Here is a 27,127-nt window from a genome sequence, read left to right on the forward strand (position 1 = left end):
TTGTTTGCTAAACTACTGCTTTTGTGAAAGCTTTTCTGTTTTCTGTTCTTTCTTTGCCAGCGAAGCCCAACTCCACTCTTGTCACAGTTGTTGATGACGTAGTGACATATTTAGGATGGTGCGTGCGTGTGCGTGTGTGCGTGTGCGTGTATAAGTGTGTGTGTGTGTGTGTGTGTGTGTGTGTGTGTGTGTGTGTGTGTGTGTGTGTGTGTGTGTGTGTGTGTGTGTGTGTGTGTGTGTAAGATTGCGGCACCTGTTGAGCGCTCAGCAGCCACAAATGGAATTCTGCGCTGCCATTCCTTATATGGACATATTGAGCCTTAAGCGGAAGTTTGTGTCACTTTTATTATTGTTCTCTGGGGTTCATTTCCATCGCCACTTCAAATCACTTTAAAACAATATTATGTTGAGTTAAAAACATCAATTTATATGTTAGAGAAAATATTTTTGCATTTTATGTCTTCAAAATACATTCATGTGAGCCACTTTTTGTAATTAGGACATGTTTGGGACGAGCGTTGTTTCTGGTCGGACTCTGTACGTGTGCGCGCGGTCCTTCTGCTTCCTGTTTCGGTGAGAGGAGAAGTGTGCTTCCTGTCGGACATTAACTTCTTTTTCTGTCGGACATTAACTTCTTCTTCTGTCGGACATTAACTTCTTCTTCCGTTGGACATTAACTTCTTCTTCCGTTGGACAAAATGCAGGTTTGTTCCCTAAAGATCACTTTTACTAACGAGCTGTTGATGTTTTCGTAAAGTTAGCTTAGCTTGTAGCTTCAGCTGCATGTGTTTCTTACCTACTTGCAACATAAGAATAAAAGTGAAAGTGTTCCCGAGTTAAAAGTCGTAGTTTTGTGTCCAGGACCCAAACGAGGACACGGAGTGGAATGACATCCTGAGGAAGAAAGGCATTCTTCCGCCTAAAGAGCTTCAAACCCCACAAGACGACGAGGAAGAACAACATCAGTCCGTCGGTGCGAAACAACATTCTTCTCTTTTTAGTCCTCTTTTGAATTGTTGAGCTTCCAGGCCACTAAAGACGTAATGATTGGGAGGGGAAATGATGTAATACAGTGGAAATGCAGCAGGGGGCGACATGATGTAATACAGTGCAGATGCAGCAGGGGGCGACATGATGTAATACAGTGCAGATGCAGCAGGGGGCGACATGATGTAATACAGTGCAGATGCAGCAGGGGGCGACATGATGTAATACAGTGCAGATGCAGCAGGGGGCGACATGATGTAATACAGTGCAGATGCAGCAGGGGGCGACATCACTCGCAGTCTGTTTCAAAGTGACATTTTGTTCATTCTGCTTATATTCTCTTCACCTGCTTTTGCTTATGTGATAAAAATTAATCATTTATTTTAATTACACTTTGAGCTCAGGAAGGTGCGATTGATAGATTATTTGACTTCAATGTTGATAATATTGTGAGCTTTTAAGAGTATTTTATTTTATTTTTTGGCCATGTTGGGGGTCTACATTTTCTTCTCTTTTAAGTCTGCAGCTGGCCATTATTTTAGTCATCCACTCATCTATGTATTGGTTTGCTCCATTCATGGAGTCATATATTTATTACTTTGTTCCATTCATGGAGTCATATATATTTATTACTTTGTTCCATTCATGGAGTCATATATTTATTACTTTGTTCCATTCATAGTCATATATTTATTACTTTGTTCCATTCATAGTCATATATTTATTACTTTGTTCCATTCATAGTCATATATTTATTAATTTGTTCCATACATGGAGTCATATATTTATTACTTTGTTCCATTCATGGAGTCATATATTTATTACTTTGTTCCATTCATGGAGTCATATATATTTATTACTTTGTTCCATTCATGGAGTCATATATTTATTACTTTGTTCCATTCATGGAGTCATATATTTATTACTTTGTTCCATTCATGTAGTCATATATTTATTACTTTGTTCCATTCATGGAGTCATCGAGTTATTAGTTTGTTCCATTCATGGAGTCATATATTTATTACTTTGTTCCATTCATGTAGTCATATATTTATTACTTTGTTCCATTCATGGAGTCATCGAGTTATTAGTTTGTTCCATTCATTTGAGGGAAAATAGTTAAATAAATATTTTTCTACTTGCCATGACCTTCATTATCTTGTTTTTTACCTTTTATGTACCTTCTTTGACCTTCCATTTACCTTATTTATCTTTTTTTTTTTTACCTTCTTTGACTGTTATTTGCTTATTTTACTTTCATATTACTGAGTTTTACCTTTTTTCCTCTTTTACCATTTATTTACCTTCCATTTAACATTGACCTTTTATTTACTTATTTTACTTTCTATATTCATTGTTTTACATTTTATGTACTTTCTTTTAACTTTAATTTAACTTATTTTTATTTACCTTCTAGTTACCTTATTGAACATGTTTTATTTACCTTCTATATTCCTTCTTTTACCTCGTATTTGCTTTGTTTGTCTTCTGTTTACCTCCTTTTATTTTCTATGTACCTTCTTTTACCTTCTATATTTCTTTATTTACCTTATTTTACCAAGTATATTCTTTGTTTACTTTCTGTTTAACTTGTTTTACCTTTTTTACCTTGTATTTACTTCTTTTACCTTCTATATTCCTTCATTTACCTTTTATTTACCTTTTGTTTCCTTATTTAAACTTTTATGTACTATTTTTTTAACTTGTGCATTCCTTCATTTACCTTCTTTTACCTTTAATAACATATTTCTTAAAAAAAATTCTTCTTTTACCTTCTATATTCTTTTTTTACCTTTTATTTACCTTTTATTTACATTGATTTCACTTTTATTTACCTTCTTTTGCGTTTTATTTACATATTTTACTTTTTAAATTACTTATTTTACCTTTCTTTGACCTTTTCTATGATTTTTGTCACCTTCTGTTGTCCTTCTTTTGCCTTGCGGTGCAGTTTGTGTAAGATGTGCAGGTGTTTTTTGATTGATTGATGGATTCTGTAGAGAAATCTCGTTCGTTGGTTGACCTTCCTGTTCATGGATGAAAGTGGACACACTTTACTTCTCCGCTGACATACTAAAAATATTTTGTGTGAGCAGTGAAAAGTTACGAGGACATGACGCTGGAGGAGCTGGAGGAGAACCAGGATGACTTTGAAGAGGACGACGAGGCGGCCATAGAGATGTACAGGTGAGTCTCTCCTGTCCACAAAGGTGAGCTGGGAAGTATTCCGTCATATGTGTCTGATTGTGTGTGTCATTGCGTGTGTGTGTGTGTGTGTGTGTGTGTGTGTGTGTGTGTGTGTGTGTGTGTGTGCGCAGACAGAAGCGTCTGGCGGAGTGGAAGGCCAGTCAGGCCAAGAACATCTTCGGGGAGGTGACGGAGATCTCGGGTCAGGACTACATCAACGAGGTCAACAAGGCTGGCGAAGGCATCTGGGTGGTGCTGCACCTCTACAAGCAAGGGTAAGAGGGGTGTGGGGTCACCTCTAAAACACATGCGAGGACACCTGCTTGGTGCTACACCTCTACAAGCAGTGCTAGGAAGTCTGCCCTCAAAAACACTTTTTAAAAACTTTCAAAACATTTTAAACCACTTGAAAACCGTTGTAAAAAGACTAGAAATACTTTAAAACCGCTCTAAAACAGTCCAAATCCACTTTTTAACCACTGAAACACTTTAAAAACATTTAAAACCACTTAAGACACTTTAAAACCAGTAAAAAAAACAAAAAACTTTAAAAACTCTTTGAAAAAAAATTAGAAAAATATTTTAAAACCAGTTTAAAAGCACTAAACTATTATAAAACCAGTTAAAACAAACTTCAATAACTATTTAAAAACTGTTTTTAAAACCACTTTAAAAAATTTAACTAGTTCAAATCATTTTTAAAACCAGTTTCAAACCATTTTCAAAGCCATTTTAAAACAGGTTTTGAAAACACTTTTTTTAAATGAGTTTAAAACACTTTTTTAACACCAGTTCAAAAACACTTTAAAACAGTCTAAAGCCACTTTTTAAAACTATTTTAAAAACATTTTGAAAACACTTTGAAATCTGGTAAAAAAAAACTATCTAAAACTTCTTTTGAGAACCACTTTAAAAACGCTTTTTTAAACCAGTTAAAAGCCACTTTAAAGCCAGTTTGGAAAACCTGGTGGGAGCATTTTAAAACACTAAACACATTATAAAACCAGTTAAAAATATTTAAAAAATGCCTTTTAAAACTACTTTAAAAACATTTTAAAAACCAGTTCAAAACACTTTTTAAAACTAGTTTAAAGCCACTGTAAAACAGGTTTTGAAAACACTTTTTAAATCCAGTTTAAAACAGTTAGAAAAACATTTTTAGATCCAGGTCAAATATGCTTTTAAACTACTTTAGAAAACCATTTTAAAACTACTTTAAAATGGTTTTAAAGTAGTTTAAAAAAAATAAATCTTTATTACCAGTTTAAAAAGTTTTTAAAAAACTGTTTAAAAAGTTTAAAACCAGTTCAAAAACAATTTCAAACCACTTTAAGACCAGTCTAAAACCACTTTAAGACCCATTTTGAAACCACTTTAAGACAGTTTGTAAACCACTTTGAAACCAGTTTTCAAATCACTTTGAAACCAGTTTGTAAACCACTTTGAAGCCAGTTTTCGTACCACTTTGAAGCCAGTTTCCGAACCAGTTTGCAAACCACTTTGAAACCAGTTTGTAAGCTACTTTGAAACCAGCCTTCGCAGCACTTTGAAACCAGTTTCTGAACCTCTCTGAAACCAGTTTCAAACCCGTTTCCAAACCACTCTGAAATCAGTTTGAAAGCAGTTTCTGTGTCCCACCAGCATCCCTCTGTGCTCGCTCATCAACCAACACCTCAGCGCTCTGGCCCACAAGTTCCCTCAGACCAAGTTCCTCAAGTCCATCTCCACCACCTGCATCGCCAACTACCCAGACCGCAACCTGCCCACGGTCTTCGTCTACCTGGACAACCAGATCAAGGCGCAGTTCATCGGGCCGCTGGTCTTTGGCGGCATGAAGCTCACCTTGGAAGGTAGTGTTACTGTTCAAATATTACTTTCACTCATTTTCTCTCAAATGTTTTTTCAGCACATGACAAATATTTGGAAAGGTCATAATTATCTGATAAAAAGTCTAAACTATATAAGAAAGTCATAATTATCTGATTAAAAAGTCTAAATTATATAAGAAAGTCATAATTATCTGATAAAAAGTCTAAACTATATAAGAAAGTCATAATTATCTGATAAAAAGTCTAAATTATATAAGAAAGTCATAATTATCTGATAAAAAGTCTAAATTATATAAGAAAGTCATAATTATCTGATAAAAAGTCTAAATTATATAAGAAAGTCATAATTATCTGATAAAAAGTTGAAATGATGAGAAAATTAACAGTTTTTTTTATTTCATATTTAGGACTTTTTTATCCAATAATTATGACTTTATCATATTGTTTAGACTTTTTATCTCATAATTTTAACTTTCTTATCTCATTATTTTGACTTTTTATCTCATAATTGAGATTTTTTTTTAAATCTCATAATTATGACTTTTTCCTTCATATTTATGATTTTTAATCTAACAAGTATGACTATCATATATTTCAGACTTTTTATCTCATCATTTTAACTTTCTTATCCCATTATTTTGACTTTTTATCTCATAAGTTTGATTTTTAAAATCTCATAACTATGACTTCCTTTCATGATTTCAACTTTATCTCACAATTGTAACTTTCTTATCTCATTGTTTTGATTTTTTAAATCTCATAATTGTGACTTTTTTTAATCTCATCATTATGACTTTTTATTTAATAATTTTATCTTTCATATATCAATTTCTTATTTTTTATTTTATTTTACTTTTTTTTAATCTAATAATTATGACGTTATCATATGGTTTATACTTTGTATCTCATAATTTTAACTTTCTTATCTCATTATTTTGACTTTTTATCTCATAATTTAGATTTTTATTAAATCTCATAATTATGACTTCCTTTCATAATTATGACTTTATCATATATTTCAGACTTTTTGTCTCATAAATTCGATTTTTAAAATCTCATAACTATGACTTCCTTTCATCATTTTAACTTGATGTCATTGTTTTTGACTTCTTATCTCATAAATTCGAAATTTTTAAATCTCATAATTATGACTTTTTTTTAATCTCATCATGACTTTTTATTTAATCATTTTAACTTTCATAAATCATCATTTTTTATTTTTTATTTTATTTTACTTTTTTTTTGTGGTGGAAATGGGCTTATATGAATATTTTTATCCAACTGTAATCTTTTCAGAAATGTTTTTGTTATATGTAATATTTTAATTTTAATGAGCTGAAAACATCAAAGTGTATTATTAAATATGCACATTAATCGGAGAACATTGTTTATTTTCATACTTTTAGCTCCGACTATCAAGTATTTAGACTTCAATTCTTGATTCATGAGTTGCATTCTTCACGTCGCCAGCAGAGGCCGCCATGCTTGATTAGACAACTAATCATGTCATATTTCATGTGTATATATATATATATATATATATGTTTGTAAAACTATTCACACTGACCACCACTTCCTGTCTATCATCCCGTCCCGTGGTGTGGTGTGGTGTGCCCACAGAACTGGAGTGGAGGATATCAGAGAGCGGCGCGGTGAAGACGGAGCTGGAGGAGAACCCTCGGAAGCAAATTGAGGACAAACTGATGTCGTCCATCAGGTCCTCGCTGCCCACTCGCAGGACCAGTGAGTCTGAGGATGAGGACTGAATTTCCTGCCTTACTGAACTGGTCGCCATGGAAACCTCCTTAAAGGACTGCCAAGGAAACAATTCCAAGTACATTAAACTTCTTCTTTCTGTCCAACATTGCCATTGTTAGGCCTATTTTAGGGGGGCTCTTGCCCCCCTAAAATATTCTTAAGCCCCCCTAAATAATTTGGTGTTATATTTTATTTATTTTTATTTTATTTTATTTTTTTTTACAAATACATGCCGACATATTCATTATAAAGTGGCCCGAATATGAGTTGAAATAAATAATCCTATAACCTCAGTTTCCCCTCACTTCATAGCGTTAAGGTAGAGAGCCCCTTTAGTGCGTCAATATCCAATCCATTCCACTTGTTCATATAAAAAACGCCCACATCACTAAAAATCCAGTCCACATTTTCTCTGCGACCTTGCTTGCGGTCCTGCAGGTGTGCAGCTTTGAAGCACACAGCGCTGCAGTACAAGAACGTGAACGGATGCAAAATGGACATAAGACAGTTTTTCAAGAAAGTAAGTATTCATCACTGCTTGTAGTAAAATGTATTAGCGCCACTTTACACCAGGTCTGTGTTTGACAAATAAAAACCTGTCTAGCACACTATAGAACCTCTGTGCACGTCCTACATTTGTTGTTTTGCAGGCAAAAGTTACATTCCCGCTCTAAAACAATGCTGCTACTTAGTTAGCTAGTTAGCCTGAAATGCATCATGAAGGTCCTAGTTATTTATACAGTTAAATATGCACTCTTTTTTACCATTTGCTATCTTTGGGGTTACCGTATTTTTCGGAGTATAAGTCGCACCAGAGTATAAGTCGCACCTGCCGAAAATGCATAATAAAGAAGGAAAAAACATATATAAGTCGCACTGGAGCCCGGCTAAACTATGAAAAAAACTGCGACTTATAGTCCGAAAAATACGGTACTTCCTTCTGGAGCATCAGCTGTGTTTCTCACTTTACACATGGAGGAGAACAGGAGCTGAGCTGGGTATGGTATGTTTTTTTTTGTCATAAAAAAATACAATCATGTGTGCTTACGGACTGTATCCCTGCAGACTGTATTGATATATATTGATATATAATGTAGGAACCAGAAATATTAATAACAGAAAGAAACAACCCTTTTGTGTGAATGAGTGTAAATGGGGGAGGGAGGTTTTTGGGGTTGGTGCACTAATTGTAAGTGTATCTTGTGTTTTTATGTTGATTTAATAAAAATAAAAAATAAATATTTTTTTTTTATTACTTGTGCGGCCCGGTACCAATCGATCCACAGACCGGTACCGGGCCGCGGCCCTGTGGTTGGGGATCACTGCTCTAGACCACACAATCAGACAACACTCTTCAGTATTGTGGCCACTGATTAGCTCAGCCTCAGCTAGCATTTCCAACATTTGCATGATAACTTTTTTTAGCCAATTTTACAGCCAAGCACCTCAGAGTCATATAACTTGGTACTTGACACATGTTAACATTAACACGCTAACTCTTTTAGCCAATTTTACAGCCAAACACCTCAGAGTTATATAACTTGGTACTTGACACATGTTAATGTTAAAATGCTAGCATGCTAACATTAGCGCGCTAACTCTTTTAGCCAATTTTATAGCCAAGCACCTCAGAGTCATATGACTTGGTACTTGACACATGCTAACGTTAAAATGCTAGCATGTTAACATTAACACGCTAACTCTTTTAGCCAATTTTACAGCCAAACACATCAGAGTCATATAACTTGGTACTTGACACATGTTAACGTTAAAATGCTAGCATGCTAACATTAGCACGCTAACTCTTTTAGCCAATTTTACAGCCAAGCACCTCAGAGTCATATGACTTGGTACTTGACACATGCTAATGTTAAAATGCTAGCATGCTAACTCTTTTAGCCAATTTTTCAGCCAAGCACCTCAGAGACATATGCATTGGTACTTGACGCATGCTAACGTTAAAATGCTAGCATGTTAACATTAACACGCTAACTCTTTTAGCCAATTTTACAGCCAAACACCTCAGAGTCATATGACTTGGTACTTGACACATGTTAACGTTAAAATGCTAGCATGCTAACATTAGCACGCTAACTCTTTTAGCCAATTTTACAGCCAAGCACCTCAGAGTCATATGGCTTGGTACTTGACACATGCTAATGTTAAAATGCTAGCATGCTAACTCTTTTAGCCAATTTTACAGCGAAGCACCTCAGAGTCATATAACTTGGTACTTGACACATGTTAACGTTAAAATGCTAGCATGCTAACATTAGCACGCTAACTCTTTTAGCCAATTTTACAGCCAAGCACCTCAGAGTCATATGACTTGGTACTTGACACATGCTAACGTTAAAATGCTAGCATGCTAACATTAGCACGCTAACTCTTTTAGCCAATTTTACAGCCAAGCACCTCAGAGTCATATGACTTGGTACTTGACACATGCTAACGTTAAAATGCTAGCATGTTAACATTAACACGCCAACTCTTTTAGCCAATTTTACAGCCAAGCACCTCAGAGTCATATGACTTGGTACTTGACACATGCTAATGTTAAAATGCTAGCATGCTAACTCTTTTAGACAATTTTTCAGCCAAGCACCTCAGAGTCATAACTTGGTATTTGACACATGCTAACGTTAAAATGCTAGTATGCTAACATTAGCGCGCTAACTCTTTTTGCCAATTTTACAGCATTATCTGTTAGCATGCTAACATTAGCATTTCCGCATTCACACACGCAATCTCTCCCAAAATTGCACGTTCTTGTAGTTTTTTGGTGTAATGTATATTGCAGGCTGTGTCGCGGGCCCCAAATGGCCCCTTGGCCGCACTTTGGACACCCCGTTTCAGTCCAGTTGCCAATCAGAGCAAGGTGTGGAGTTGTTGTAAGGCAGACACAGGAAGCAAGCTTGGACACAAAGGTGATTGTGCGACTCTTTATTGTGTCACGGTGCAGAAGTGCGACACTCCGAGTTGTGTTTACAAGCATCGAGCTCGTCTGCCGGGAACCTCATCAAATGTTTTTAATGTCCCGGCACACGAGCGGGAAGTTGACCTTTGGCGTCCGCTTCGGACTTTTGTGTTCTTCTCAGTCCTCCAGACTCTGCAGTCCGGCTCAGATTTTCTGTCAGGACACAAAGTTTGTTAGCAAGAGAGTCAGTTTGTGTGCAGCACGTCAACACTTCTTGACCTGCGCAGCTATTTACATCCCATTCACCCTCCTTATTCATCCACACACTAAAATCCATTCAAAATCAATGATTTCAAATTGATTTTTGGAAACTGTGACTCCAATAAGAATATTTTTCGCAGTATTTTTTAACATATAACATTTTTATGTATGTATTATTTACAATATTTTTCTGCTAATTAAAGATAGATATTTTTGAAGTATTTTTAAAATACTTTTGAGTAAATGTTTTTGTTTTTTTAATCCAAGTAATTTAAAATGATTTTGTTCAAATATATTTAAAATGTTTCAAATACATTTTAAATATTTTTCAAGTATAGGTATTATTTACAGTATTTTTCTGCTAATTCAAAATATATATTTTTGAAGTATTTTTTAACATATAACAAAGTATTTTTTAAATACTTTTGAGTAAAAGTTATTTTTAAAAATCCAAGTAATTTAAATGATTTTGTTCAAATATATTTAAAATGTTTCAAATACATTTTAAATATTTTTCAAGTATAGGTATTATTTACAGTATTTTTCTGCTAATTCAAAATATATATTTTTGAAGTATTTTTTAACATATAACAAAGTATTTTTAAAATACTTTTGAGTAAAAGTTATTTTAAAAAATCCAAGTAATTTAAATTATTTTGTTCAAATATATTTAAAATGTTTCAAATACATTTTAAATATTTTTCAAGTATAGGTATTATTTACAGTATTTTTCTGCTAATTCAAAATAGATATTTTTGAAGTATTTTTTAACATATAACAAAGTATTTTTAAAATACTTTTGAGTAAATGTTATTTTTATAAATCCAAGTAATTTAAATTATTTTGTTCCAATATATTTAAAATGTTTCAAATACATTTTCAATATTTTTCAAGTATAAGTATTATTTACAGTATTTTTCTGCTAATTAAAGATATATATTTTTGAAGTATTTTTTAACATATAACAAAGTATTTTTTAAATACTTTTGAGTAAAAGTTATTTAAAAAAATCAAAGTAATTTAAATGATTTTGTTCAAATATATTTAAAATGTTTCAAATACATTTTCAATATTTTTCAAGTATAAGTATTATTTACAGTATTTTTCTGCTAATTAAAGATAGATATTTTTGATGCATTTTTTAACATATAACAAAGTATTTTTTAAATACTTTTGAGTAAAAGTTATTTTAAAAAATCCAAGTAATTTAAATGATTTTGTTCAAATATATTTAAAATGTTTCAAATACATTTTCAATATTTTTCAAGTATAGGTATTATTTACAGTATTTTTCTGCTAATTCAAAATAGATATTTTTGAAGTATTTTTTAACATATAACAAAGTATTTTTTAAATACTTTTGAGTACATTTTATTTTTCTTAAAAAGTAATTAAAAATAATTAAGTTCACATTATTTAAAATGTTTCAAGTATATTTATTAGCCACAGTATTTTTCTACTTATTAAGAACATTTTTGCAGTATTTTATAACAAAGTATTTGAAATATCTTTGAGTAAATTTTAGTTAAAAAAAAAAATCCAAGTAATTAAAAATAATTATGTTCAAATATATTTAAAATCTTTCAAATATGTTTAAAATATCTTTCAAGTATAGGTATTGTTCACAGTATTTTTCTACTTATTAAAAATATATTTTTTTACAGTATTTTATAACATATAAAAGTATTTTTAAATACTTTTGAGTAAAAACATTTTTTTTTTAATAATTACAAATAATTATGTTCGAATATATTTCAAATGTTTCAAGAATATTTAAAATATGTTTCAAGTATAGTTATTATTCACAGTATTTTTCTACTCATTAAAAAAACAATATTTTATAATATTTATTTTATTTATTTATATATAATTTATAATAAATAATTACTTATTTAATTAATAATATATAATTTAGTTATATAATTTATTTTAAATATTTACAATTTTTTAATATTTTCTTACAGTATTTTTTAACATATAAAAGTATTTTTGTAAATACTTTTGAGTAAATTTTACTAAAAAAAAATCCAAATATTTAAAAACAATTATGTTCAAATACATTTTAAATGTTTCAAGTATATTTGAAATGTTTTTAAAGTATAGTTAATATTCACAGTATTTTACTACTCATGAAAAATATATATCATTTTGCAGTATTTTTTTTTAAACATATAACAAAGTGTTTTATAAATAATTTTAATAAATGTTATCTAAAAGAAATCCAAGTAATTCAAAATAATGATGTTGAAATACATAACAGCATCTAGAGTTGGTGGTGTTGTTATTGAAGTGGTGTTGTTGTTGAAGTGGTGGTGGTGTTGTTGAAGTGGTGGTGGTGTTATTGAAGTGGTGTTGTTGTTGTTGAAGTGGTGGTGGTGTTGTTGAAGTGGTGGTGGTGTTGAAGTGGTGTTGTTGTTGAGTCTCACCAGCAGCACGAAGGTCTTCTTCCTCCTCTGGGACAGTTGTGGTGAAAGTCTCATCAGCGGGTGAACCGAGTCGGACTGAAGGTCAACAACAAAACATCCAAGGTCATCAAACTATTCCACTTTCAAAAAGTTCCACGCCTCTTGCCATCTTTAAAAATCTATCTTGAGAAAAGTTAGCATGCTATCTTAAGAAAAGTTAGCATGCTAACATTAGCATGCTATCTTAAGAAAAGTTTGCATGCTATCTTAAGGAAAGTTAGCATGCTAATGTTAGCATGCTATCTTAAGAAAAGTTAGCATGCTAACGTTAGCATGCTATCTTAAGACAAGTGTGCATGCTATCTTAAGAAAAGTTAGCATGCTAATTTTAGCATGCTATCTTAAGAAAAGTTTGAATGCTATCTTAAGGAAAGCTAGCATGCTAAGGTTAGCATGCTATCTTCAGAAAAGTTTGCATGCTATCTTAAGAAAAGTTAGCATGCTATCTTAAGGAAAGTTAGCATGCTAACGTTAGCATGCTGTCTTAAGAAAAGTTAGCATGCTATCTTAAGGAAAGTTAGCATGCTATCTTAAGGAAAGTTAGCATGCTAACGTTAGCATGCTATCTTAAGAAAAGTTTGCATGCTATCTTAAGAAAAGTTAGCATGCTATCTTAAGGAAAGTTAGCATGCTATCTTAAGGAAAGTTAGCATGCTAATGTTAGCATGCTATCTTAAGAAAAGTTAGCATGCTATCTTAAGGAAAGTTAGCATGCTAACGTTAGCATGGTATCTTAAGAAAAGTTTGCATGCTATCTTAAGGAAAGTTAACATGCTAATGTTAGCATGCTATCTTAAGAAAAGTTAGCATGCTAACGTTAGCATGCTATCTTAAGAAAAGTTTGCATGCTATCTTAAGAAAAGTTAGCATGCTAACTTAAGAAAAGTTAGCATGCTATCTTAAGGAAAGTTAGCATGCTAATGTTAGCATGCTATCTTAAGAAAAGTTAGCATGCTATCTTAAGGAAAGTTATCATGCTAACGTTAGCATGCTGTCTTAAGAAAAGTTAGCATGCTATCTTAAGGAAAGTTAGCATGCTATCTTAAGGAAAGTTAGCATGCTATCTTAAGGAAAGTTAGCATGCTAACGTTAGCATGCTATCTTAAGAAAAGTTAGCATGCTATCTTAAGAAAAGTTAGCATGCTATCTTAAGGAAAGTTAGCATGCTATCTTAAGGAAAGTTAGCATGCTAATGTTAGCATGCTATCTTAAGAAAAGTTAGCATGCTATCTTAAGGAAAGTTAGCATGCTAACGTTAGCATGGTATCTTAAGAAAAGTTTGCATGCTATCTTAAGGAAAGTTAACATGCTAATGTTAGCATGCTATCTTAAGAAAAGTTAGCATGCTAACGTTAGCATGCTATCTTAAGAAAAGTTTGCATGCTATCTTAAGAAAAGTTAGCATGCTAACGTTAGCATGCTATCTTAAGAAAAGTTTGCATGCTATCTTAAGAAAAGTTAGCATGCTAACTTAAGAAAAGTTAGCATGCTATCTTAAGGAAAGTTAGCATGCTAATGTTAGCATGCTATCTTAAGAAAAGTTAGCATGCTATCTTAAGGAAAGTTATCATGCTAACGTTAGCATGCTGTCTTAAGAAAAGTTAGCATGCTATCTTAAGGAAAGTTAGCATGCTATCTTAAGGAAAGTTAGCATGCTATCTTAAGGAAAGTTAGCATGCTAACGTTAGCATGCTATCTTAAGAAAAGTTTGCATGCTATCTTAAGAAAAGTTAGCATGCTATCTTAAGAAAAGTTAGCATGCTATCTTAAGGAAAGTTAGCATGCTATCTTAAGGAAAGTTAGCATGCTAATGTTAGCATGCTATCTTAAGAAAAGTTAGCATGCTATCTTAAGGAAAGTTAGCATGCTAACGTTAGCATGGTATCTTAAGAAAAGTTTGCATGCTATCTTAAGGAAAGTTAACATGCTAATGTTAGCATGCTATCTTAAGAAAAGTTAGCATGCTAACGTTAGCATGCTATCTTAAGAAAAGTTTGCATGCTATCTTAAGAAAAGTTAGCATGCTAACTTAAGAAAAGTTAGCATGCTATCTTAAGGAAAGTTAGCATGCTAATGTTAGCATGCTATCTTAAGAAAAGTTAGCATGCTATCTTAAGGAAAGTTATCATGCTAACGTTAGCATGCTGTCTTAAGAAAAGTTAGCATGCTATCTTAAGGAAAGTTAGCATGCTATCTTAAGGAAAGTTAGCATGTTAACGTTAGCATGCTATCTTAAGAAAAGTTTGCATGCTATCTTAAGAAAAGTTAGCATGCTAACGTTAGCATGCTATCTTAAGAAAAGTTAGCAAACTGTGGCACAAAACAAAACGATGGCGGCAAGTTATCGAAAGCAATGATATTTAAGTTGAAATTAGTAAGATTAGCTCAAATGCTAGCATGCTAACGTTAGCATGCTATCTTGAGAAAAGTTAGCATGCTATGTTAAGAAAAGTTAGCATGCTATCTTAAGAAAAGTTAGCATGCTATCTTAAGAAAAGTTAGCATGCTATCTTAAGAAAAGTTAGCATGCTATCTTAAGGAAAGTTAGCATGCTAACGTTAGCATGCTATCTTAAGAAAAGTGACGAAACAGAAGAAAATGATGCAACATGAGAGTGGAGTGCTGCTCACCAGAGGTTCCTCTGGGCCATCGGAGGTCTTTGCTTTGGCATAATGGAAGAGGAACTGGGCGGAGAAGAAGGAACGTGTTTATCAAACATCGTATTTGGAACAATGGAAGAGGAACTGGCCAGAGAAGTAGGAACATGACGTAATGGTTCTTTCATGAACAAGAACGTGACGTAATGGTTCTTTCATGAACAAGAACATGACGTAATGGTTCTTTCATGAACAGGAACATGACGTAATGGTTCTTTCATAAACAAGAACGTGAAAGTGAAAACATTGTTGTGTTCTTCACGTGCCAAGAGAACTTACCCTCTTGAAAAGGTTCTGGACTTGCTGCTGGAAGAACACAGGAGGTTAGGAAGGGACCACACACCACATGGAGAACATGTTCTACTGACATGTTCTACTGCTACACAACACATGGAGAACATGTTCTACTGACATGTTCTACTGCTACACAACACATTGAGGGCGAGTTCTACTGACATGTTCTAAGGATGTGTTCTAGAGACATGTTCTACTGCTACACAATGCATGGGGAACATGTTCTACTGACATGTTCTACAGAAAAGTTATAAGAACGTGTTCTACTGCTACACAACATATGGAGAACATGTTCTACTGACATGTTTTACTGCTACACAACACATGGAGAACATGTTCTACTGACATGTTCTACTGCTACACAATGCATGGAGAACATGTTCTACTGACATGTTCTACAGAAAAGTGCTAAGGACATATTCTAGTGACATGGTCTAAAGACATGTTCTAAGGACATGTTCTACTGACATCTTTGACTGACATCTTCTAAGGACATGTTTTAAGGACCTGTTCTACTGACATGTTCTAAGGACATGTTCTACCAACATATTCTATCGACATGTTCTACTGACATCTTCTAAGGACATGTTCTACTGACATGTTCTACTGACATCTTCTATCGACATGTTCTACTGACATGTTCTACAGAAAAGTGCTAAGGACATATTCTAGTGACATGTTCTAAAGACATGTTCTAAGGACCTGTTCTACTGACATCTTCTAAGGACACATTTTACTGACATGTTCTAAAGACATGTTTTAAGGACCTGTTCTACTGACATCTTCTAAGGACATGTTCTACCAACATATTCTATCGACATGTTCTACTGACATCTTCTAAGGACATATTTTACTGACATGTTCTACTGACATCTTCTATCGACATGTTCTACTGACATCTTCTAAGGACATATTTTACTGACATGTTCTACTGACATCTTCTATCAACATGTTCTACTGACATATTCTAAGGACATATTTTACTGACATGTTCTACTGACATCTTCTAAGGACATGTTCTACTGACATCTTCTAAGGACATATTTTACTGACATGTTCTACTGACATCTTCTATCGACATGTTCTACTGACATATTCTAAGGACATATTTTACTGACATGTTCTACTGACATCTTCTAAGGACATGTTCTACTGACATCTTCTAAGGACATGTTCTACTGACATCTTCTATCGACATGTTCTACTGACATCTTCTAAGGACATATTTTACTGACATGTTCTACTGACATCTTCTATCGACATGTTCTACTGACATCTTCTAAGGACATATTTTACTGACATGTTCTACTGACATCTTCTATCAACATGTTCTACTGACATATTCTAAGGACATATTTTACTGACATGTTCTACTGACATCTTCTAAGGACATGTTCTACTGACATCTTCTAAGGACATATTTTACTGACATGTTCTACTGACATCTTCTATCGACATGTTCTACTGACATCTTCTAAGGACATATTTTACTGACATGTTCTACTGACATCTTCTATCAACATGTTCTACTGACATATTCTAAGGACATATTTTACTGACATGTTCTACTGACATCTTCTAAGGACATGTTCTACTGACATCTTCTAAGGACATGTTCTACTGACATCTTCTAAGGACATATTTTACTGACATGTTCTACTGACATCTTCTAAGGACATATTTTACTGACATGTTCTACTGACATCTTCTATCGACATGTTCTACTGACATCTTCTAAGGACATGTCCTTAGGACATGTTCTACTGACATCTTCTAAGGACATGTCCTTAGGACATGTTCTACTGACATGTTCTAATGACCTCTTCTAAGGACATGTTTCACTGACATGTTTTAAGGAAATGTTCTACTGACATGTTTTACTGAGATGTTCTAAGGACATGTTTTACTGACATGTTTCAAGGAAATGTTCTACTGACATGTTCTAAGGACATGTTCTAAATGACATGTTTTACTGCAACACAATGCATGGAGTAAATGTTCTACTGTTCTACAGAAAAGTTCTACTGACATGTTCTACTGCTACACAATGCATGGAGAACATGTTCTACTGTTCTACAGAAAAGTTCTAAATGACATGTTCTACTGCAACACAATGCATGGAGTAAATGTTCTACTGTTCTCCAGAAAAGTTCTAAGGACATGTTCTACTGCTACACAATGCATGGAGAACATGTTCTACTGCTGCTGGACCAACCTGCTGATCTCTCCATGAAGATCCACTCTCTTCTTCACTGGAAACTTCTCTCAGCTGCAAGCACACAACAAGCCTTGAAGTAAGTGTGTGTGTGTGTGTGTGTGTGTGTGTGTGTGTGTGTGTGTGTGTGTGTGTGTGTGTGTGTGTGTGTGTGTGTGTGTGTGTGTGTGTGTGTGTGTGTGTGTGTGTGTGTGGTAATACCTTTCTGAACACGATGTCATCTTCCCACCTGCTGTAAGGACTGGCATCTGAACACAACATTAAACATTACACAACATTACACAACAGTACACAACATTAAACATTACACAACATTAGACAACAGTACACAACAATTTCGTCTTTAATATGAATAAAAGTGGTAATATTAGTTGAATATAATTATCAACAACCATTGCTGACAATACTGCTGCTATAACATACCATACTTACATGTACAAACCCCGTTTCCATATGAGTTGGGAAATTGTGTTAGATGTAAATATAAACGGAATACAATGATTTGCAAATCCTTTTCAAGCCATATTCAGTTGAATATGCTACAAAGACAACATATTTGATGTTCAAACTCATAAACTTTACTTTTTTTTGCAAATAATAATTAACTTAGAATTTCATGGCTGCAACACGTGCCAAAGTAGTTGGGAAAGGGCATGTTCACCACTGTGTTACATCACCTTTCCTTTTAACAACACTCAGTAAACGATTGGGAACTGAGGAAACTAATTGTTGAAGCTTTGAAAGTGGAATTCTTTCCCATTCTTGTTTTATGTAGAGCTTCAGTCGTTCAACAGTCCGGGGTCTCCGATGTCGTATTTTACGCTTCATAATGCGCCACACATTTTCTATGTGAGACAGGTCTGGACTGCAGGCGGGCCAGGAAAGTACCCGCACTCTTTTTTTATGAAGCCATGCTGTTGTAACACGTGCTGAATGTGGCTTTGCTGAAATAAGCAGGGGCGTCCATGAAAAAGACAACGCTTAGAAGGCAGCATATGTTGTTCCAAAACCTGTATGTACCTTTCAGCATTAATGGTGCCTTCACAGATGTGTAAGTTACCCATGTCTTGGCCACTAATGCACCCCCATACCATCACACATGCTGCCTTTTACACTTTGCGTCGATAACAGTCTGGATGGTTCGCTTCCCCTTTGGTCCGGATGACACGATGTCGAATATTTCCAAAAAACAATTTGAAATGTGGACTCGTCAGACCACAGAACACTTTTCCACTTTGCATGAGTCCATCTTAGATGATCTCGGGCCCAGAGAAGCCGGCGGCGTTTCTGGGTGTTGTTGATAAGTGGCTTAACGCTTTGCATAGTAGAGCTTTAACTTGCACTTACAGATGTAGCGACCAACTGTATTTAGTGACAGTGGTTTTCTGAAGTGTTCCCGAGCCCATGTGGTGATATCCTTTAGAGATCGATGTGGGTTTTTGATACGGTGCCGTCTGAGGGATGGAAGGTCACGGTCATTCAATGTTGGTTTCCGGCCATGCCGCTTACGTGGAGTGATTTCTCCACATTCTCTCAACCTTTTGATGATATTATGGAGCGTAGATGTTGAAATCCCTCAATTTCTCGCAATTGCACTTTGAGAAACGTTGTTCTTAAACTGTTCAACAATTTGCTCACGCAGTTGTGGACAAAGGGGTGTACCTCGCCCCATCCTTTCTTGTCAAAGACTGAGCATTTTTTTGGGAAGCTGTTTTTTTATACCCAATCATGGCACCCACCTGTTCCCAATTAGCCTGCACACCTGTGGGATGTTCCAAATAAGTGTTTGATGAGCATTCCTCAACTTTATCAGTATTTATTGCCACCTTTCACAACTTCTTTGTCACGTGTTGCTGCCATCAAATTCTAAAGTTAATGATTATTTGCACAAAAAAAACGTTTATGAGTTTGAACATCAAATATGTTGTCTTTGTAGCATATTCAACTGAATATGGCTTGAAAAGGATTTGCAAATCATTGTATTCCGTTTATATTTACATCTAACACCATTTCCCAACTCATATGGAAACGGGGTTTGCATTTATTTTAACGACTCATTTAGCACTAATCTTTCTGTTAATACTAATCTTTCTGACGGATTAAAATAAAGACTATATTGTTTTGATTGATAGTCCTCAATTACAGAATATTTAACAGACTAAATATGACATTTTATTAACAAACAGAGAAGGTTCAAACATTGTCATGCAGAGATAGGAGTACCAGGAACTTCTGCAACATGTACACAATATTTATTCAGGTAGAAATATCACAGATTACACCAACAAACACCTTTGACAATAAAAGCATGATCGTAGCAATCCACATTTTGTGCTATTAACAGAGGTGTGGACTCGAGTCACATGACTTGGACTCGAGTCAGACTCGAGTCATGAATTTGATGACTTTAGACTGGACTTGACAAAATGTAAAAAGACTTGCAACTCGACTTCGACTTTAACATCAATGACTTGTGACTTCACTTGGACTTGAGCCTTTTGAATTGACATGACTTGACATGACTTGCTACTTTCCCCAAAACCCAAAGATGAAAAAGTTATTCGGGAGCGCTGCGTATTTTTCATTGTGTACTTGTCTATCAGCGTTGCGTGTGTCAGCTGGTGTGCTCTCAGTACAACAGCCAATCAAATTACATCTACTTTGTTTTCATCACACAGCATTCATCCAATCAAATTGCAGGACAACCAACGAAGAAGACATGTCCAAACCACACGCCAGTGAACAAAAAATGATACCTAAAATCATTTTGTTTGGGTATAAAAATTACGAGGTGGTCAACACAAAACGGTTTGCAGTATGCAACACATGCGGTTCCAAAATGACTGATGGAGAGGCAACAACTTCCAACTTCGTCCGTCATTTGAAGTTGCACAAAGAAGGGTAAGTTTTGAATGTAAGATAACGTTTATTGGCTAAGTAACGTGACTTTTATTTGCTGTGTAGTTAAATCAGTGAGGCTGTAAACTCACTGCTAACGTTATAACGTTATTGCAAACACGGGAATCTGTTGCAGTTCACTACCTTATTCATACTTTTTGTTCAGTGATTTTTTTTAAGCAGGGTTACGTTAGTCAATATATCACACGTAACGTTAGACGGCGGTCAGCAGCACCGCGTATTTTAGCCACCTAAAAAAAAGACAAAAATAGTAAAATAAAGGTCAGTTAAAATGTATACTATATTATGAATATGTGTACCGTTTTAGCTAGCTTTCTGACATACTGTTTGTTGTTTACCTCAGTGGTCCCCAACCACCGGGCCGTGGATCGATTGGTATCGGGCCGCACAAGAAATATATATATATTTTTTTTCTTTTTTTAATTAAATCAACATAAAAAACACAAGATACACTTACAAGTAGTGCACCAACCCAAACAAACTCTCTCCCCCCTTTTGTTTTGGGCATTGAACATGAAGACTCTTCCTTCACTGTTCCGAGTGGCCATGAGAGTCTTGGCAGTGCCTGCCTCCAGTGCTCCAGTGGTGCGAGTTTTCAGCCATGGTGGCATCATACTACGCCCCCATCGTGCACAAATGACTGACAGACTCTTGGCTAATTTGGTCTTTTGCAGATGCAATGCAGCATAGGGCCCTGACATATAAAAAGTACAACTTTTTTGTTATGTTCACGTATATGTCATGTTTTTCCAATGTTAACACGTTTGTACAAATAAGTACATTTGCACTTTATTTTTCAATGTGTTTGTTCTGTAAAGGAATGAGTTAATGTTTAAAATGACTGGTTAATAGTGCTATTATAAAGTGCAATGTCAGCACAATTTTCTTTCCTGCAATTTAAAATGCACTTGTTTTAATAAATAAATACAGCGTTTGAAAAGCATACACAATCTGTGTTAATATATTAGTCTGTGGTTAAAAGGACTTGATAGGACTCGAAACTCAAAATGCAGGACTTAGGACTTGACTTGAGACTTTCCAGTCTTGACTTTGGACTTGACTCGGGGCTTGCCTGTCTTGACTCGGGACTTGACTCGGACTTGAGGGCAAAGACTTGAGACTTACTTGTGACTTGCAAAACAATGACTTGGTCCCACCTCTGGCTATTAATGCATAAAAGTGCTATCTTAACCAATGTGCACCTCCTCTCTGAATGCAAGTGCTCCTACAGCAGGAATACAAATTCTGTATTCCTACAAAATCTGGCAAGACACCAAAACACTGCAGATCTTTTTTTTATTATTGTTGTTAAAAGTGTGTTTAAGTCCTTTTTGTGTTGACCTGTTTAAAAAAAACATTTATTTAAATCAAATGAATTGTCCAATCATGGTAATAAAACACTCATTGATGATGAAAAATGATATCACCATTAATTTAATAAAGAATGCAATTAATCGCAATGAAACATTTTAATCCTTTCACATTAGCCTTTTATTACACTTGTTGTTGATAGACTTATTGAAGTACATTAATAATAATATAAATAATGCAGACTGTTTCTGACAGTCAATTAGTAATATTGCTAGCATGAATAAGAAGTGATGGACATTTTATTACTAATAATAATCGGTGATGTTTTTAGTCAAATGTGCAGTATTTGCATTTTGAGGTTATGTGTGCATTAACAACAATAATATTCACAAATAAATATAATAAATACATGTTTGTCCCAGCAGGATGTAAACACAAATATAATAATAATAATAATTAATGTTTGTGTCAGCAGGATGTAAACACAAATAATATAATAATAATAAATGTTTGTGTCAGCAGGATGTAAACACAAATAATGTAATAATAATAAATAAATGTTTGTGTCAGCAGGATGTAAACACAAATAATATAATAATAATAAATGTTTGTGTCAGCAGGATGTAAACACAAATAATATAATAACAATAAATAAATGTTTGTGTCAGCAGGATGTAAACACAAATAATATAATAATAATAAATGTTTGTGTCAGCAGGATGTAAACACAAATAATATAATAACAATAAATGTTTGTGTCAGCAGGATGTAAACACAAATAATATAATAATAATAAATGTTTGTGTCAGCAGGATGTAAACACAAATAATATAATAACAATAAATAAATGTTTGTGTCAGCAGGATGTAAACACAAATAATGTAATAACAATAAATAAATGTTTGTGTCAGCAGGATGTAAACACAAATAATATAATAATAATAAATGTTTGTGTCGGCAGGATGTAAACACAAATAATATAATAATAATAAATGTTTGTGTCAGCAGGATGTAAACACAAATAATATAATAACAATAAATGTTTGTGTCAGCAGGATGTAAACACAAATAATATAATAATAATTAATGCTTGTGTCAGCAGGATGTAAACACAAATAATATAATAACAATAAATAAATGCTTGTGTCAGCAGGATGTAAACACAAATAATATAATAATAATAATGTTTGTGTCAGCAGGATGTAAACACAAATAATATAGTAACAATAAATAAATGCTTGTGTCAGCAGGATGTAAACACAAATAATATAATAACAATAATATTTGTGTCAGCAGGATGTAAACACAAATAATATAATAATAATTAATGTTTGTGTCAACAGGATGTAAACACAAATAATATAATAACAATAAATAAATGCTTGTGTCAGCAGGATGTAAACACAAATAATATAATAACAATAAATAAATGTTTGTGTCATCAGGATGTAAACACAAATAATATAATAACAATAAATAAATGTTTGTGTCATCAGGATGTAAACACAAATAATATAATAATAATGTTTGTGTCATCAGGATGTAAACACAAATAATATAATAACAATAAATAAATGCTTGTGTCATCAGGATGTAAACACAAATAATATAATAACAATAAATAAATGTTTGTGTCATCAGGATGTAAACACAAATAATATAATAATAGTGTTTGTGTCATCAGGATGTAAACACAAATAATATAATAACAATAAATAAATGCTTGTGTCAGCAGGATGTAAACACAAATAATATAATAACAATAAATAAATGCTTGTATCATCAGGATGTAAACACAAATAATATAATAACAATAATATTTGTGTCATCAGGATGTAAACGCAAATAATGTAATAATAATAAATAAATGCTTGTGTCAGCAGGATGTAAACACAAATAATATAATAACAATAAATAAATGTTTGTGTCAGCAGGATGTAAACACAAATAATATAATAACAATAAATAAATGTTTGTGTCAGCAGGATGTAAACACAAATAATATAACAATAAATAAATGTTTGTGTCATCAGGATGTAAACACAAATAATATAATAACAATAAATAAATGTTTGTGTCATCAGGATGTAAACACAAATCTACTTTCAATGAAATAAAAATGTGGAGGTGATAAAAAGTTGTCAAACTCACACGTGAAGCTGAAGCAGCACAACAAACACACAAGAGTCAAGTGTTGCATTGTGGGAAGGTTCATCGTCGTCTTTCACGCCACACAAAAACAAAAAAGTTCTTCTGCTCCTTGGTGCACTTCGCTTTTTCTTCTGCTCCTTGGTGCGCTTTGCTTTGGTGCACTTGGCTCGCTGCCGTGAGGTGCAGACTTTTGAGGGCTGACATGCTGCACGCCGCCGCCATCCCACATCAATTATTGGCCTACGTGCATGAGCAGACCTAGACACACACACACACCTAGACACACACACACACACCTAGACACACACACCTAGACACACACACCTAGACACACACACACACACCTAGACACACACACACCTAGACACACACACACCTAGACACACACACACACTTCCCACCATGATGACACGCACGCCCCTTCTGGGAAATGATGGCGATGAATGGTGGCAAAGGGTGACTGCAAAGTTATTCTGATTGAACACTTGTGTTGTCGCGCAAGCGTAAAAAGAAGTTCATGGCTGTGAAAATACAGGTCAAAAGTATCTCAAAAAAGTCAAATAGCGTAAACTGACTGAGACGTATAATGAAGTATCATGGTAAACATTGTCTATTTATAAATAGACACATTATAATGGTGTGTATTTACATATGTATATATCATGGTAAATACTGTGTATTTATATATCATGGTAAATACTGTGTATTTATATATCATGGTAAATAGTGTGTATTTATATATCATGGTAAATACTGTGTATTTATATATCATGGTAAATAGTGTGTATTTATATATCATGGTAAATAGTGAGTATTTATATATTCATATATAATGGTAAATAGTGAGTATTTATATATTCATATATAACGGTAAATGTGTGTATTTATATATTTATATATCATGATAAATAGTGTGTATTTATATATTCATATATAATGGTAAATGTGTGTATTTATATATTTATACATCATGGTAAATGTTGTGTATTTATATATTTGTATATCATGGTAAATAGTGTGTATTTATATATGTTAAATAGTGTGTATTTATATATCATGGTAAATGGTGTGTATTTATGTATTTAAATATGGTAAATAGTGTGTATTTATATATTCATATAGTATGGTAAATAATGTCTATTTATATATCATTATAAATGTCTATTTATATATATATGTATCATGGTAAATAGTGTGTAATTATATATTTATATATCATGGTAAATGGTGTGTATTTATGTATTTATATATCATGGTAAATCGTGTCTATATATATATATTTATATATCATGGTAAATAGTGTGTATTTATTATCTTTATATATAATGTTAAATGATGTGAATTTACATATAATGGTAAATAATGTGTATTTATATATATCATGGTATATTGTGTGAATTAATATATTTTTGTGTGTAACGGTAAATGGTGAATATTTATTATAAGTATTTATAATGGTAAATGGTGAGTATTTTTAACAATTATGTATAATGGTAAATGGTGAGTATATATGGTGAGTATGTATGTATAATGGTAAATGGTGAGTATATATGGTGAGTATGTATGTATATTGGTAAATGGTGAGTATATATGTATGTATGTATAATGTAGTGCAAGGTGTAGAGTAATAGTATTAAAAGGAAAGTGGGGATGATGTCACCATCTTGCTGGAGTTTGTCTTCATTAGCATCTCGTTAGCAGCTGCTATCCACACACCTCGTTAGGCCCGTGTCAGCTGCACATCAAGATGGACGCTCACCTTAGAAGATGTAATGATGTTAGTGAGGACAAAGATGGACGCTCACCTGAGAAGATGGAATAGTAGATAGAGGAGAAGTGAGTCCACATTCACAGCAGCATGAGACGTCTGAACACATCTCACTTCTTTCACTCATCTCACATCAAGACTGCTGAAACACCTGTCCTCACCTGTCCTCACCTGTCCTCACCTGTCATCACCTGTCATCACCTGTCATCACCTGTCATCACCTGTCCTCACCCGTCCTCACCTGTCATCACCTGTCATCACCTGTCCTCACCCGTCCTCACCTGTCATCACCTGTCCTCACCCGTCCTCACCTGTCCTCACCTGTCATCACCCGTCCTCACCCGTCCTCACCTGTCATCACTTGTCCTCACCTGTCCTCACCTTTCATCACCCGTCCTCACCTGTCATCACCTGTCCTCACCTTTCATCACCCGTCCTCACATGTCATCACCTGTCATCACCTGTCATCACCTTTCATCACCTGTCATCACCTTTCATCACCCGTCATCACCTGTCATCCCATGTCCTCACCCGTCCTCACCCGTCATCACCTGTCATCACCTGTCATCACCCGTCATCACCTGTCATCACCTGTCCTTACCTGTCTTCACCTGTCCTCACCTGTCCTCACCCGTCATCACCCGTCATCACCTGTCATCACCTGTCCTCACCCGTCCTCACCCGTCATCACCTGTCATCACCTGTCCTCACCTGTCATTACCTGTCATCACCTGTCCTCACCCGTCCTCACCTGTCCTCACCTGTCCTCACCCGTCCTCACCTGTCATCACCTGTCATCACCTGCCCTCACCTGTCCTCACCTGTCATCACCTGTCTTCACCTGTCATCACCTGTCCTCAACCTGTCCTCACCTGTCATCACCTGTCATCACTTGTCCTCACCTGTCCTCACCTGTCCTCACCTGTCATCACCTGTCCTCACCTGTCATCACTTGTCATCACCTGTCATCACCTGTCCTCACCTGTCCTCACCTGTCCTCACCTGTCATCACCTGTCCTCACCTGTCCTCACCTGTCATCACCTGTCTTCACCTGTCATCACCTGTCCTCACCTGTCCTCACCTGTCATCACCTGTCATCACTTGTCATCACCTGTCATCACCTGTCCTCACTTGTCATCACTTGTCATCACCTGTCATCACCTGTCCTCACCTGTCCTCATCTGTCCTCACCTGTCCTCACCTGTCCTCACCCGCCATCACCCGTCATCACCCGTCTTCACCCGTCATCACCCGTCCTCACCCGTCCTCACCCGTCCTCACCTGTCCTCATTTGTCATCACCTGTCTTCACCTGTCCTCACCTGTCCTCACCTGTCAGCACCTGTCCTCACTTGTCATCACCTGTCTTCACCTGTCATCACCTGTCCTCACTTGTCCTCACCTGTCC

At 34.5% G+C, this 27,127-nt stretch overlaps 2 protein-coding genes across 3 annotated transcripts; one reads left to right on the forward strand and one right to left on the reverse strand.

Moving 5' to 3' along the window:
• The first annotated feature begins 537 nt into the window (after positions 1-537).
• pdcl3 (phosducin-like 3) lies at positions 538-7,369 on the forward strand. The gene is made up of 6 exons (XM_061926406.1): positions 538-704; positions 862-973; positions 3,084-3,174; positions 3,306-3,449; positions 4,816-5,024; positions 6,624-7,369. The coding sequence occupies exons 1-6, from the start codon at positions 699-701 to the stop codon at positions 6,767-6,769; spliced, it is 708 nt and encodes a 235-aa protein (XP_061782390.1). The 5' UTR covers positions 538-698; the 3' UTR covers positions 6,770-7,369.
• Positions 7,370-9,749: 2,380 nt separating this feature from the next.
• nms (neuromedin S) lies at positions 9,750-24,076 on the reverse strand. 2 transcript variants are annotated; one of them, XM_061926212.1, is made up of 7 exons: positions 23,952-24,076; positions 17,772-17,818; positions 17,571-17,624; positions 15,341-15,364; positions 15,035-15,088; positions 12,366-12,440; positions 9,750-9,891 (listed from the first exon to the last, which is right to left on the reverse strand). In XM_061926212.1, exons 1-7 carry the CDS (start codon positions 24,013-24,015, stop codon positions 9,883-9,885), a joined length of 327 nt encoding a protein of 108 aa, XP_061782196.1. In that variant the 5' UTR covers positions 24,016-24,076; the 3' UTR covers positions 9,750-9,882. The 2 variants fall into 2 exon arrangements, with proteins under 2 accessions (XP_061782196.1, XP_061782195.1); XM_061926211.1 differs by having other exon boundaries at positions 15,341-15,367.
• Positions 24,077-27,127: the final 3,051 nt, after the last annotated feature.

The sequence above is a fragment of the Nerophis lumbriciformis genome, linkage group LG31, assembly GCF_033978685.3.
Source record: "Nerophis lumbriciformis linkage group LG31, RoL_Nlum_v2.1, whole genome shotgun sequence".
Lineage (NCBI taxonomy): Eukaryota > Metazoa > Chordata > Actinopteri > Syngnathiformes > Syngnathidae > Nerophis > Nerophis lumbriciformis.

Excerpts from the sequence above, each read along its gene's own strand:
- pdcl3 (XM_061926406.1), top strand. Across the intron at positions 3,175-3,305 it reads GCGGCCATAGAGATGTACAG|ACAGAAGCGTCTGGCGGAGT; the intron begins GTGAGTCTCTCC and ends GTGTGTGCGCAG. Across the intron at positions 5,025-6,623 it reads CATGAAGCTCACCTTGGAAG|AACTGGAGTGGAGGATATCA; the intron begins GTAGTGTTACTG and ends GTGTGCCCACAG.
- nms (XM_061926211.1), bottom strand. The coding sequence starts at position 24,015 with ATGAACCTTCCCACAATGCAACACTTGACTCTTGTGTGTTTGTTGTGC. Across the intron at positions 17,625-17,771 it reads ATGACATCGTGTTCAGAAAG|CTGAGAGAAGTTTCCAGTGA; the intron begins GTATTACCACAC and ends GTGTGCTTGCAG. Across the intron at positions 12,441-15,034 it reads ATGGCCCAGAGGAACCTCTG|TCCGACTCGGTTCACCCGCT; the intron begins GTGAGCAGCACT and ends GTTGACCTTCAG.